The sequence below is a fragment of the Belonocnema kinseyi genome, chromosome 9 (genome assembly GCF_010883055.1).
Source record: "Belonocnema kinseyi isolate 2016_QV_RU_SX_M_011 chromosome 9, B_treatae_v1, whole genome shotgun sequence".
NCBI classification, from domain to species: Eukaryota; Metazoa; Arthropoda; class Insecta; order Hymenoptera; family Cynipidae; genus Belonocnema; species Belonocnema kinseyi.
This window is the reverse complement of record NC_046665.1, coordinates 88275614-88289717: the sequence shown is the minus strand read 5'-3', so window position 1 is coordinate 88289717 and position 14104 is coordinate 88275614. Positions and strand designations below refer to the sequence as shown.

The 14104-nt window shown below is 28.8% G+C and overlaps 2 protein-coding genes across 3 annotated transcripts in view; one reads left to right on the top strand and one right to left on the bottom strand.

The window, feature by feature from the left end:
• The window catches only part of LOC117180335 (mitoguardin), a 166048-nt gene that overhangs the window by 135001 nt on the left and 16943 nt on the right, over positions 1–14104 (top strand). Inside the window, exon 8 of the mRNA XM_033372777.1 lies at positions 12187–12420. Within this exon, the coding sequence (XP_033228668.1) occupies positions 12187–12420 (234 nt within the window). The remainder of the gene's footprint in view (positions 1–12186; positions 12421–14104) is intronic.
• On the bottom strand, positions 1177–7453 carry LOC117180334. 2 transcript variants are annotated; one of them, XM_033372775.1, is made up of 3 exons: positions 7321–7453; positions 3309–3466; positions 1177–3220 (listed from the first exon to the last, which is right to left on the bottom strand). In XM_033372775.1, the coding sequence occupies exons 2-3, from the start codon at positions 3459–3461 to the stop codon at positions 1358–1360; spliced, it is 2016 nt and encodes a 671-aa protein (XP_033228666.1). In that variant the 5' UTR covers positions 3462–3466; positions 7321–7453; the 3' UTR covers positions 1177–1357. The 2 variants fall into 2 exon arrangements, with proteins under 2 accessions (XP_033228666.1, XP_033228667.1); XM_033372776.1 differs by having other exon boundaries at positions 3309–3463.

The following is a 14104-nucleotide window of genomic DNA, read 5'->3' as shown; positions in this document are numbered from 1 at the left end:
TGTATATATGTGTGTATGTTTGTATACATATATACATAATTTAAAAGTTAAAAAACGTTAAGGCTGCTCAGTAGACCGTATGTGTAAAGTTTAAATCATAAAGAAAACATTGGAAAGGAGCAAATTCAGTTTATGGGAAAACGACGAAAGTTGCAATAAAACGTTTAATTAAAAAAATTTTTTAAACGGGATAATGAAACTTCATCTGCTTTAATACCAATTCAAGTTACGAATTAGAATAATATACATTTATGAGAATGACTTAAAATTTCAGGGATAAACTCGAGTGCGAAGCACGAGATACGGGGTGAGAATGTGTTCGTTAAAGCCGAAGGAGCTTTAACAAAAGAGAATTTCCAATCACCAAATTACTGCTGTCGACACTTTCACCTTTAGTTTCAAAAAGTTTATGCAAAAAGATCGAGCGCGTAGGGCGAGGTAAATACATTATCGAGCGCGAGATAATTATATCGTCGATCTAGTTCTTTTTTGATTTAAATATAAACTATGACACTTTTTCGTTGGGTACTTTTGAGGTTGAATATTCAACTAGTATGTTGATAATTCAATTATTTTTTCAAAGACCCATCTTTCATAATAAAAAACGACTTTTTTAAAATGAATTAATAAATTTGAAAATTTAAAATTTGTAGATGAAATACTATTTTATTTCGTTTATAAAATATTCTATGTTTAAGGTATTACAAGATTAAAATTGCAATATTTAAATATTAATGATTTAAAATGAAAAGTTATTCAAGAAAAAATCAGAGAATTTAAAAAATGTTCTCGGTTTCGCATTTTCCCATAAGATCGTACCTATTCTTTCTAGTTCGGATTTTTGTCACCATGTGGCGTATCGCAGTTTAACCATTCCCAATATTCTCGGTAATATTTTCATTCTCGTTACTATTCTCTAAGTAATATAACAGGCTCAAAACTCTAATTTCACCCCACTGTGCGTTGCAGGGCCATTTTTTGCAAAATTGACAAGCTTTCTTAAAAATTATTATCAGGAAACGTGCTAAACGTTATCAAAGTTTGTAGTTTTTGACGCGACTCCTTCTTCTGCTCTAACGGGCAACGTAGTTTATTCCCGGCCCCTTATTTATTCTTCCCATTTTTTTTTAATACGACACCAAACTGAAAGCTCTCCACAATCTGAAGGACAGAACATTTTGATAATAAATGTTCTTTATTGTTTCATCAAACAATACACGCAAATGATAATACAATCTGTAACTTACTATATAATTGGATAAACTAAATATCACCTCGGTAGGACAATTCTTTAAACGTTAATGCTACGAATTTTCAAAATATTCTCATTCGTAGAAAAAGAATAAACACAAAAAAGTTACTCTTGTTTCATAACTTCCAAATAATCCGCCGTATCTTCCGTTTTAAAATTGTCAAATGACTTGAAGTCCTTGAATATCTGGAAGGCCATGATGGACTTTAAATTCTTCTTCAATTGTGAAGCACTCTGTTCTGTATTCAAGGTACTAGTAGCCAATAATATATTACCCAGGGTGCCTTGTGTCACTCTCGTCGTGAGTAGAAATTCAAATTTCTGCTTTCCCAGGTAGTATTCGGCCAGTTCAAGAAGTGAAGCCGTCGAGATGACAAAACCAGTTTGCACCGGCGTCCAGGAAGTATTTTCCCCGAATCTCAGTGCCCTGAAAATCGTGATAATGTCCTCGAGGGTTGAACATCTCTCCTCGTACTCCTCTGCATCGTATTTCGTCATGGGACAGTTTGGATATCTGTAGGTCATTATTGCAAACCATTTGGCAATCAGAGTGAGAAACCAGGCTGTCGTTCGGTACGCTGCCTCATCTCTGATCTTGAAGAGTGGATCAGTTGTCACTCTAGTTTCGAGATCCTCGGGCTTTTGCATCACCGTTATTTCCTGATCTCCGTGGGTGTACAAAAGCTTTTCAAACATATTCAGATTGACGGTACTTGCCGGCAAATCGTACTGTTCTTGAATCGAATCCGGAAAGTGTATCACTCTCTTGTCCTTCATTTCACAGTGCAGACTCTTGATCAAGTCCGAGGGATTCACGATAAAGCAGAGCTCGCGACTCTCGTCTCGGGGATGAGGTGTACTGTTTATAGTGACTGAAAATCGTCCCGCTGTTATGTCAAAGGTCCTCCAGGCTTCTCGACGAAATGATCCCATGTCCGATGTTACACTGTGCACTTTTAATCCGGATTCTTCAGCCTTTTCGATTATTTTCACGAGCACAATCTCCAGCTGCGAGTCTTTGATTGTCGGCCCAATGAAATAAAAGGCAACAATCTGCTCCCACTGGATAGCAGCTCCAACGAGCATGAAAATTAGGGCGTGTGTGGGTTCCTCGTTTGGTTTCAGTAACGTCAGATCTTCCCCGAAATCGTTGATGTCTTCAGGACTGTAAGTACCTAACTCTACTTCACGGAAGTGCAGGGCGCAATCTCTCTCGTAATCGTGCTCGGGATTGTCGAGTTTGTTTTTTAGTAACTCAAATATATTCTCCTGGATTCCGCTTTTGAAGGGTGAATGTCGCAGTTTGTCTCGCAGTACGTTCGAGGATGGCAGGGGAATGTTTAAACCCAATAAACAGCCATAACCACCATCGCCACAAGACATTCGCAAATCAAGCGACTTCTTTATGGTAGCTTCTGACCAGTTTATCTGACTCTTGTCTTTTCTCTCCAGTGCTTCGATTTGATCCGGATTGAAAACCGTCCGCAAGAGCTTCCGTCTCTTGATTTTAAAGATGTTTTCCTTCTTGACACGACTTCGCAAACGATTGCGTTTCACTATCTGTGCTTTTAATTTGGACTCAAGTCTCTTTTTCGTATTTTCCAGTTTGCTCAGCAATCTTTCGTAATCGGAATCGTCGTCTGTCGAGTTTTCGTTTGCACTTGAATCGGAAATGTTTGCAGATGTTGATGCTTTATTAAAATCTTCACCCTGCTCTTTAGAGTTCCTCTGATCGTCCGAGTCTTCGTCATCTTGGTTTAAAGATCCCACGTAGGGTTTTAAGGAATCCTTTGCCCTGCGCATCATGAGACGAGCCCGTTTTGTTTTCAACAAATTTGTTTTTGCCATTTTGCTTTTATTTAATTCTCTTTTACTTTTTCCGGTGGTTAGATATAAGGTGGGAGTGGCATCTGCTCGCAGCTTTCTTGTCCCGTCAACTCGTTCCCACGAATCTTCTTCAAAGTGTATCTAAAATAATCATAGAATTTGGTTCTAGAAAATAGGAGAAATTTTTGTTACTGCTTGATATGGCAGGTTTAAAAAACAAACCACTTACGTCACATAATACTGATGATTCGGTCGGACGCCACTTTGGACGATTCATTGCAGTTTTCCATATTTTTCTTCTAACTGGATCGGTTGGAAAGTGTTGAAAGGAAGCACCTGAAGCACTTGAACTGGCACAACCACGAGCTGAACAAGTTGTCATTTCTTCTGAAGTTAAAAAAAAAACATTAAATTGGGAATTAGATTCAAATTTTCTATGCGGAAATATGATAAAAATCAACTTTTTCGCTATTTTTTCAAAATTACCACCAAGGGTATCTACTCAAATCCTGGAAAAGAATTCCCTGACAATTCCAGATTTTTTACATGTATCTCAAGTTTTTTTCAAGTATAATTTTACATAGTACAAAGCCAGTCAAATTATTCGAATTTTTTAAAACCAATTTTTACTTTATCTTTGTGTACTGAAAATTCCAATAAGTCTTCAGTTTTAAAAATTAGTTTTTGGCGAACAAAAAAAATGCAACTAAACTGATGAATTTTCCACTAAAATTTTGAATGTTCAACTGGACTAGATTAATTTTAAACCAAAAGGATGCATTTTTAACGAAAGATTTTAACTTTGAGACACGTATTTTTATTTTCAACCAAAAAGATACATTTTTAACTGAAACGATGAATCCTTAACTAGGATACTTAAATTTTCAATCAAGAATATTAATTCTCTACTAAAAAAGACGATTTCTCAACAAAATACATACATTTTTCAACTAAAAAAGGTAAATTTTAAACTGAATAACTGAATTTGGTACTAAAACCTTTTTGAACAAAAATGGAGCAGTTAATTTTTTAGTTAAAAAATTATTTTCTATCAAACAGATCAATTTTCAACAAATTGCACGAATTTTCAACTAAAAAAGATATATTATCAACCAAAAACTGAATTAGTTTAATTTTCAATTAGAAAAATTAATGGGGAAACAAAAAGTTGTATTTTCAACTAAAATTATGGAATATTCAATTGAAACAATAGTTACATTTTCCTTTAAAAAAATGTTTTCAACAAAAAAAAACTAATTTTCAAAAAACAGTTACACTTTCAAGTAAAATAATAAATATTCTACTGCAATAGTTCAATATTAAACCAGCAAGATGAATTTTCAACCAAAACGATTAATTTCTACCAGAAAAGATGAATTTTTAACATACTACAGTAATTTTCAACCCAAACGATTAATTTTTTGCCAGAAGGATGCATTTTTGTACAAAATACATGAATTTTCAACAAAATAGTTACATTTTTAACCAAAGAAATGAGTTTTCAACAAAAATGAGGAATCTTTAACAACAAAAAAAATGAATTTTCAACCAAGAAGATTAATTTTCTAACATAAAAGTCAAATTTTCAACAAAATACATGAATTTTCAACTGGAAAAGATAAACTTTTAACCACAAAAAGCGGGTTTTCAACAAAATAGTAAAATTTTCAACTAAATAAAAGTATTGTCCGCCAGAAAGTTGAATTTTTTACAAAGATGATTAATATTCTACTGCGAAAGAGGAATTTCCAATAAAATGTATAAATTTTCCACAAAATAATTACATTTTTCGCAAAAAAAACGAGTTTTAAACAAAAATGAGGAAACTTCAACAAAGAAAAAAATGAATTTTCAACCAAGAAGATTGATTTTCTAAGATAAAATTAAAATTTTCAACAAAAGACATGAATTTTCAACTGGAAAAGATAAACTTTTAACCACAAAAAACGAGTATTCAACAAAATAGTAAAATTTTCAAACAAATAAAAGAATTGTCAACCAGAAAGATGCATATTTTACAAAGAAGATTAATATTCTACCGCGAAAGACGAATTTCTAATAAAACGTATACATTTTCAACAAAATAGTTCCATTTTTCGCCAAAGAAACGAGTTTTCAACAAAAATGAGGAATCTTTAACAAACAAAAAAAAATGAAATTGGAATTGAAAAAATGAAATTTTCAACCAAAGAAATGAATTGTTATCCAAAAAGATGAATTTTTCTCAAATAATATTAATATTCTACGGCGAAAGACAAATTTCCAGTAAAATGTATACAATTTTAACAAAATAGTTAAATTTTCAACAAAATATTGAAATTTTGAACTAAAAAAGATAATTTTTCAATTAAACACGGAGTAGTTCATTTTTAAACAAAAAAAAAAGAATTTTCAAACAAAACAAAAATCAACAAAAACAATTTTTTTAACAAAAATGCAACAAAATAATTAAGCATTTAATTTTCATCTATAACAATTTTCTATAAAGACGTTGAATTTCCAACAATAAAGATTAATTTTATACCGAAAAAAAACGATATTTTAATCAAATACATGAACTTTCAACTAAGAAAGGTAAATTTTCAACATAATAGTTAAAAATCTTGGATCAAAAAAAGATTAGTTTTCAACCAAGCAGTTCCATTTTTTAACCAAAAAGACGAATTTTCTATCAAGAAAAATTTTCCAGTCAACAAAGAAAAAAAGTTTCATAAAAAATGTGCAATTCTCATGCCAAAAGACGAATTTTCTACAAAACAGTTGAATTTTTCACACAAAAACAAATAATTGAATTTTTAACCCAAAAAGACGAATTTTTTAAACAAAATTATTGACTTTTTTGTTTTTGTGAAAATTGTTGAATTTTAAACCAAATAATAAAATTGTATGTTCATTCCTTATGTTTATAAATTATACAAATTTTTTTTGTCGAGGTCAACATTTTTCTTGAATAATTGAGTAAAATCTGTATAATATTTTAATTATTTTTAATACTTTTCAGAACTTTTCATCTTTTTTAGAAAATTCGATGTTTTCCTTTCTTTTTAAATATCTGTAAAATTCGACACATGTCAAGTTTTTAAAAATTCTTTGAAAAAAACTATTTGAGGTACTTTCTTTTTCTAAACTATGGAAGAAGGCCATTTTTTAATGTGACGAATTTTGACTTGGAACAACAATTTTTTTTAATTCCTTTATTCTAAATCCTAATTTTATTGCTTAAAAAAATTCCCGTTCCATGTAAAAAATTCTCTGTCCCAAGGGAAATTATATTTCTTTATCGAAATTCCCTGTCCTAAAATAAAAACGATCATTTTTTGCATTCATATGACCTGCAACTGTAAATAAAGTAGAAATCAGTTTTATAAATTGTCCAAGATTATTAGAATGAAAACTTGAATTTTGCAGTTTGCTACGATCAGAAGTAAATTTACGGGATTTTAATTCAATTCCTGGTCTCGGAGAAAGCATAATAAATCTCATTATTACTTTAGCAACAAAAATATCTATTTTTTAAGCATTAATTTTAGAACATAAATAAATATTATCGACCCTAATGCCAATTAAAAAATCTTCTCTGCGATTACGATACTTGGGTCTATTAAACGATATCTTTCGTAAAAAACAGCAAATATGTTATCTAACGTACAAAATTTATATAACCTAAGAAAATAGCGAAAAAGTCGACTATTTTTATATTTTTCTATATTTCAAGCTCGTTTAGACAGGTTAAAAAACATTTCAAATTAATTATTGCAATATAGGTGTAAATTCAACTGCTTTAAAATGTTTGTCTGGCATTTTGCAGTTCATAGAAAAATGTGTTGGCCTACAAATAACAAATGTGTCGCTTTGAGTACTTTTTGACTACATATGCATATTTTTTGTAATTAAACTTAAAGGGAGTGTTTTTGACTTCCAAAAGAGTGTGTTCATCCCCATTAGAACTATGAATGTAGAAGTTTAATTTTTTTAATACGCCCTATTAAAGGATCTACTGTAACCTGTATATGCACTGACAAAGAAATTGTTATTTTGTTAGCAACTCTGTACTTTTTCTTGGCAAAAATATCATTATTTGTCATATCAAGATCTAGTTATAAACCATATAAGAACCAAATGTCACAAAGGTAAGCTGGAAAGTGAAAATTTAAAAATGTTTGTAAGCACCGGATAACATAACCTAACTCATTAAACGACTCGTCTTCTCCATTGATCCGCAAAAGAATTTCAGTATTTACCTTTCTAACGGAATCTCCAGTTTTGAAGATTTAATTATCTTCTCGAAATTGTGACAGAACACTTTTTTTTGTTATTTACTCGGAAATAAAAACCCCCATAGTGAACAAGACGTTTTGTCTCCTTTTTAACATCACATTCCCAGCTGTTTTCAAACGTACGTTTTTATTGGTGCACTTTTTTCTACGAAGAGACCAATGATGTTTCAGGAACGAGTGAGTCATATTTTAAAATCTTCAAAATTAATTTATTGAATGAAGGATTTTTGATTTTTTGCCCATATATCAATCGACATGGACAAATAAGTCATTAAAATTTAAGAAATTAAATTTCCGATAAATCAAAATTTGTATTCCTCTTTAAGATCCAACATTTCAAATGTTACTAAGAAATTCTTGAAAATTAAAAAAAATCATGAATCCAATTATCAAATTTGGATCATTTTCAAATCCCGCATATTTCTGTTTTGTCGCGTATTTTTTATTTTATTTTTTCAATCACAATAAAAAGCGTTTTCAACAAATTTTTCAAAGATAAATTTTCAACAAAAAAATGGAAAATTTTCAATTTAAATTGTTAATTTGTTGCTAACATAAAAAAAGAATTTTCAACAAAAATTATGCATCTCCAGCCAACAAATTAATGTTTAACAATTTCTAACTTTCAATCAAGTAGTTGAATTTTTAATCTAGAAGATTAATTTTCTATCGAAGAAGACGCATTTTTAACAAAATACATGTTGAATTTTCAATTAAAGAAGGATACATTTTCAACAAACAACGAAATAGTTATATTTATAATTTTAAGAATTAATTTTTTACTCCAAATAAAAAATAATTCAACAAAATAGTTCAGTTTTCAACTGAAATTATGCATCTTCAGTCTAAAAATTAATTTTGAGCAATTTATAATTTCCAATGAAGTAGCTGAATTTTCAACTAAGAAGATTAATTTGCCTTTGAAAAAGTATTTTTTTTTTAATAAAATACATGAATTTTTATTTAGATAGTTCAATTTGCAACTGAAAACGATAAATTATCAACAAAAAACGAAAAGATTACATGTTTAAATTTCAAAATTAATTTTTTACTATAAATTTTAAAAAATTCAACAAAATAGTTCAATTTTCAACCAGAGAGATGAATTTTTAAGTACAATAATGCATCTGCACACAAAAATTAAGTGTTAAAAATGAGTTCAACTTTCAACCAAATATTTGAATTTTCAACTAAAAAAAAAGATACATTTTCAACAATAAATGGAATAGTTAAATTTTCAGCGAAAAACTTAATTTTGAATTAATAAAAAAACAAATAATTTTCAATAATGCAGTTAATTTTCTATCAAATTAGTTGAATTTTCTACCAAATACTTTAATTTTCAACCAAAAAAGATCAATTTTCCACTATACCGTTAAATTTACAACTAAGAAAGATACTTTTGACGTTTTGTCTATTTTTCTGACATCGTATTCACATCTTATTTCAAATGTACATTTACATTAGTGAATTTTTTACTATTAAGAGACCCGTGTAAGAGAACAATGAAGTTTCAAGAGCAAGTGAGTCATATTATGTCAAATGCAATTTGATTAATGAAGAACGCTGGCCGTCATTAATAGGTATTGAAAAATAACTCATTAAGATTCAACAATTAAATTCCGAATAAATCAAAATTAATATTGCTCTTTAAGGTTGAACATTCAAATTTAGGTATTTAACTACGAAATTCTTAAAAATAAAAAATAAAATAAACCCAATGATCAAATTTGAAGAATTTCCAAATCCCCTATTTTTTTCACAATTAGAAAAAAACTTTTACAAAAAATGAACAAAATCCATCAAAAATTTTCTGTGTTAATTCAACACCCTTTTTAAGGTAATACAAAAAAAAATTTCAATAAGTCAAAACCCCCATATGAAAATAATTTTTTTTAAAGAAAGAATTTTTAACCCAACAAATAGTAGAATTTTCCACAAGAAAAACGATTTTTCAACAACATTTTTTAATTTTCTACCAAAATAGTTGAATTTTCAACCACGTACTTTAATTTTCAACGAAAACAGATCAATCTTCAATAATACTGTTGAAGAAAGGAGTCATATTTCAAAATTATTTTGATTCATGAAGAATTCTTGCCGTTATGAATAGAATAAAAAAATTTATTCCTCTTAAAGGTTAAACATTCAAATTTAAGTACATTTAACTAGGAAATTCTTGAAAATAAAACAAATAAAACAAAAAATTTTAAGATCAAATATGGATAATCTTCAAAACTCCTTTTTGCTTTTTTCTGATGTTTTGTTATTGTCGTTGAAAAAAGAGATCTTTTTCAGTTTGGCCACTGGACCGGGAAATTTTTACGACCGGGAAAACCTGGGATAAAAAATCAAATATTTTGGTGGAAAATTCGTTTGTTTGGATAGAAGATTCATATTTTTTGGTTGAAAATTCATCTTTCTTCTTTAAAAATGAACTTTTTTATTAAAAATACAACTGCCTTATAGAAAATTGGCCTTCTTGGCTAAAAAATTCAACTATTTTATTAAGAATGTGTCCCTTGATTAAAAGTTTAACTATTTGGTTGTAAATGGAACTGTTTAATAGGAAATTATTATTTTAGTTTTAAATTAAATTATTTGGTTGAAAATGTTCGTTTTTGTTGAAAATTCACCTTTTCGCAGGCTCATAATTCAACTGTCGTATAAAAAATCGACTTCATGGTTACAATTTCAACTATTTTGTTGAAAATTCATCTTTCTTGATTGAGAATATTTTTTGTTGAAAATTTTCTCCGGTGATTAACGTAGCTACCACCGTGTTTTTAATTTTTTACATTCTCATCATTTATGATTGAGAAAGTATTAGAATTGTCGGATATTTGACATCACACTTTTTCAACGGATCTCCACGTTTCGAGACCACCTGAATCCGAAAATCAGGTTTTTACTATGGCGTCTGTCTGTCTGTCCGTCCGCCCGTAAACACGATAACTCTCGAAAAAATGAACGAATCAAATTCATCTTTGGCACACTTTTTTTAGGTCCTAAAAGAAAGGATGAGCTCGTGAGCCAGCGATTTTTGATAAAAATTCAAAAAGTGAGCGCATTTTGAAAATTTTTGAGACCACTTTTTTCTGAATTTGAAAATTCTATGTACGGATATTTATAGTATTAAAAATAATAAACAATTTATTCGAATGAATTTTTTCGATAAAAAGAAAATTATCAGAGATGAAAAAAATTTCTTTTTGAAAGCCCAACAAGATTATCATAACCAATTTTTGGATTTTTTTCAAAAATTGAAAATTCAAATTTTGATTACACAAAAAATAATGGAAAATAAAAAATTTCATTTTGTAGACAAACTATGTAGGATACGAAAAAAGATGAATTAACAAAAATGGTTATCCCAAAAAAGATCTACAATTTCGTTAAGAATTACTTCTTGATAGGACATGTACTTTTTGTTTTATTCGTGAAAAATAACGTTGAAAAAAAATTTTTTTTTAATGTGTGGAAAAACGACGAAAGTTACAAGAAAAAAATCCAAAAAAACCTGTTTACAAATGTCTGTCGGAAATCGAGCACGCAGCGCGAGTGTCACGATGAGAATGTGTACCTCAAAGCCTACAGAGCTTTGAGAAACTTAATCTTTGACTATACTTAATTAAGTAGACAATTCAGAATATGAAGACGCATATAAACACTGCCATCTAAAAGAGATCTTTTTGATAAAGTTTTTTTCAAGCATTCCAAATGCAAAGAATAAATATCCGAGCGCGAAGCGCGAGGTAATCTATTATCGAGCGCGAAACGCGAGATTCAACCGTCACGCGCCCTAGGCGCGCTCAAACTTGCGAGCGAAGCGAGCCGCGCGCGTAGCACGCGATGAGAATGTGCCCGTGAGGCGGGCAGTTTTTTTTAAGGGAGAAACTTTAGAGTGTTTTTCTCCAAATTTCATTGTTGGATTATTGTTTTTTTTTAATTCGAAAAATTACATAATTAAATAAATCATTGATTAGATCAATTATGAGCTATAAAATAATTTTTGTTCAGAATAATTTGAATCCAAATTTAAGTCAAGTTAATCATCGATCAGGAATTTTTTAATTGACTTAATAAGTTATGTTTTAGTTGCAGGAAAAATATTTATTACTTTCATACTTACAGGGCTAATTTAAACACACAGAAATAATTTTATTTTTCAAATAATTAATTACTTTTTTCATCATAATAGAAAAATGCCTTAAGTTTATGGATATATACTTAAATTATATTTGTTTTCTAGGATTCTGAAGATTACTTTATTCACTATGAACAAAATTAATTCGAATAAAATAGAATGTTGGACGTTGAAGAATTCCAATTTTTATTTATTACTATAACAAAATATTTATAAAAAATCCGCCAATATTCCGATGTTCACTCAACTCCCGTTTGTAGGCAATAAAAACCAATTTTTCAATAAGTCAAAACTCCAAAGTAAAAGTTTTTTTTCAAAACAAAATGATTTTTCACCTCTATTAAAAAAAGTGCAGATTTCGAAGTTGCATTATTTTTCGTTGTTTTTTTTTTATTTCTAAGAATTTCGTAGTTATATAAATCATTGGTTAGATAAATGAGCTATAAAATAATTTTTCTTTGGTATAATTTGAAGAAAAATGCAAGTGAAGTAGATTGTTGACGAGTATTTATTTTATCAAGAGTATATTAAAAAAAAAAAAAGATTTATTTGTTTGAAAAATTAGTAATACTTTCAGGACTAATTTAAATTTCACAGGAATTATTGTATTTTTCATCATATGAGTTTATTTTTTCATCGTGATAGAAAAATACCGTAATTCTATTAACATATTTGTTTTTTAGGATCCCAAAGATTACTTGATCCACTATGAACGAATGCTGCAGTTTTTGCAAGATCCGAGCAATCACAGTATGATGCAAGAAGAGGTGTCAGCGAGAGGTGTCATGTGTATAAACTTTTATGACGTTCTCATAGATTTCATACTACTGGATTCATTCGAGGAAGTAGAAAAACCTCCTTCTTCGATCAAAGCTATTCTCCAGAATCGTTGGATATCTGCTAGCTTTCGCGAAACGGTAAGACAAATAAAATCTGAAATTTTTATTATGCAGCGACTGAAACGACCCTGGCCGCGCGACTGGAGGAGTGCGACTTTAGACGCGTCGCCCCTAAGGGAGCACAGCTCTTGAAAATGCGGTTTAGCGGAGGTGGATTAGAACGAATTATCCTAGTTACCTCTATATATAAAATTACTCTGACAATGACACATTTTATATAGAATGCATGGATTTTCAACGAAGTTGTTGAATTTTGAACTAAAAAAGATCAGAAACGAATTTTTAACAAAAATATTAAATTTTGAAAACAAAGATATGAATTTTCAACTAAAATGAAGAAACATCATTAAAAAAATTCTCACCGTATAATATAATACTTGATATTTCAACAACAGATTTTAATTTTAAATGAAGAACAGTTGAAGTCACCCAAATAAGATAAATTTTCAACAAATTTGTTGACTTTTATAACAAAAGGGATACTTTTTAAACAAATATGTTTATTTTTCAACCAAAAACATGAATTTTGTACCAATAAGATTAATTATCATCCGACAAATAAGAATTTTCAACCAATATATAGTCGAATATTCAATTAAATAAGATACATTTTCAACCAAACGTGTCTTAGTTACATTTTAATTTAAAAAAGAATTATACATCTCCAGTCAAACAATTCATTTTTAACAATTGCTAAATTTCAATCAAGTAGTTGAATTTTATACCAAAAAATGACCTATATTAAACAAAATGAATTTTCAACCTTTGAACAAAATAATTGAATTTTCGACTAAAAAAGTAAATGTACAATAATAAATGGAACCGTTAAATATTCATTTTAAAATTTTAATTTCCAAGGAAAAACTAGACTTTTCAATAAAATAATTGAATTTTTCTCCAGAATGGTCAAGTCTTCAACTAAAAAGATAAATGTTCAAGCAAGAAGATTAATTTTCTACCTAAATACATAAATTTTCAAGCAAAAAGTGTAGTTTTCTACCAAAAATACCAATTTTTAACAAAATACGTGAACTTTCAACAAAATAGTTCAGTTTTTATTCAAAGAGATCAATTTTCAATAAAAAATCATCATTTTGTAAAGGGAAAAAGAAAATTTAAACAAAATACAAGAATATTGCTACTCAGAAAGACAAATTTTCACAAAAAATAAAATAATTAAAATATCAACTAAGTATGTAGTTGATTGTTCAAATAAAAAGTATACATTTTTAACAAAAATGAAATAATTAAATTTTAAGCTACAAAAATTTATGTTTAGTGAAAAAAATAAATAAATTTACAACAATATAGTTAAATTTTGTATGAAAATAATTAAATTTTTTACTAAAAACCAACAGTTGAATTGAACAAAAATAGACTATTATTCAACAAAATAGTTGAATCCTCAACAAGAACAGATTTATTTTCAACCATGTAGTAGCATTTTTAACAAACAAAGGTGAAATTTCTATACAAAAATATGAATTTGCAAATTAAAGAATAAAAATGTCAACAAAAGTGAATTTTTCAACCAAAAAGGAAAAAAAAATCCATTCAAAGTGTTGAAGTTTCAAATAAAAAATACGGCCTTTCTACCAAACAGTTAATGTTTGAATTAAATAGTGGAATTTTCAATCAAAAAGATGAATTTTTAACCAAAGAGATTAATTTTCTACTAAAAAAAACGAATTTTAAATTAATC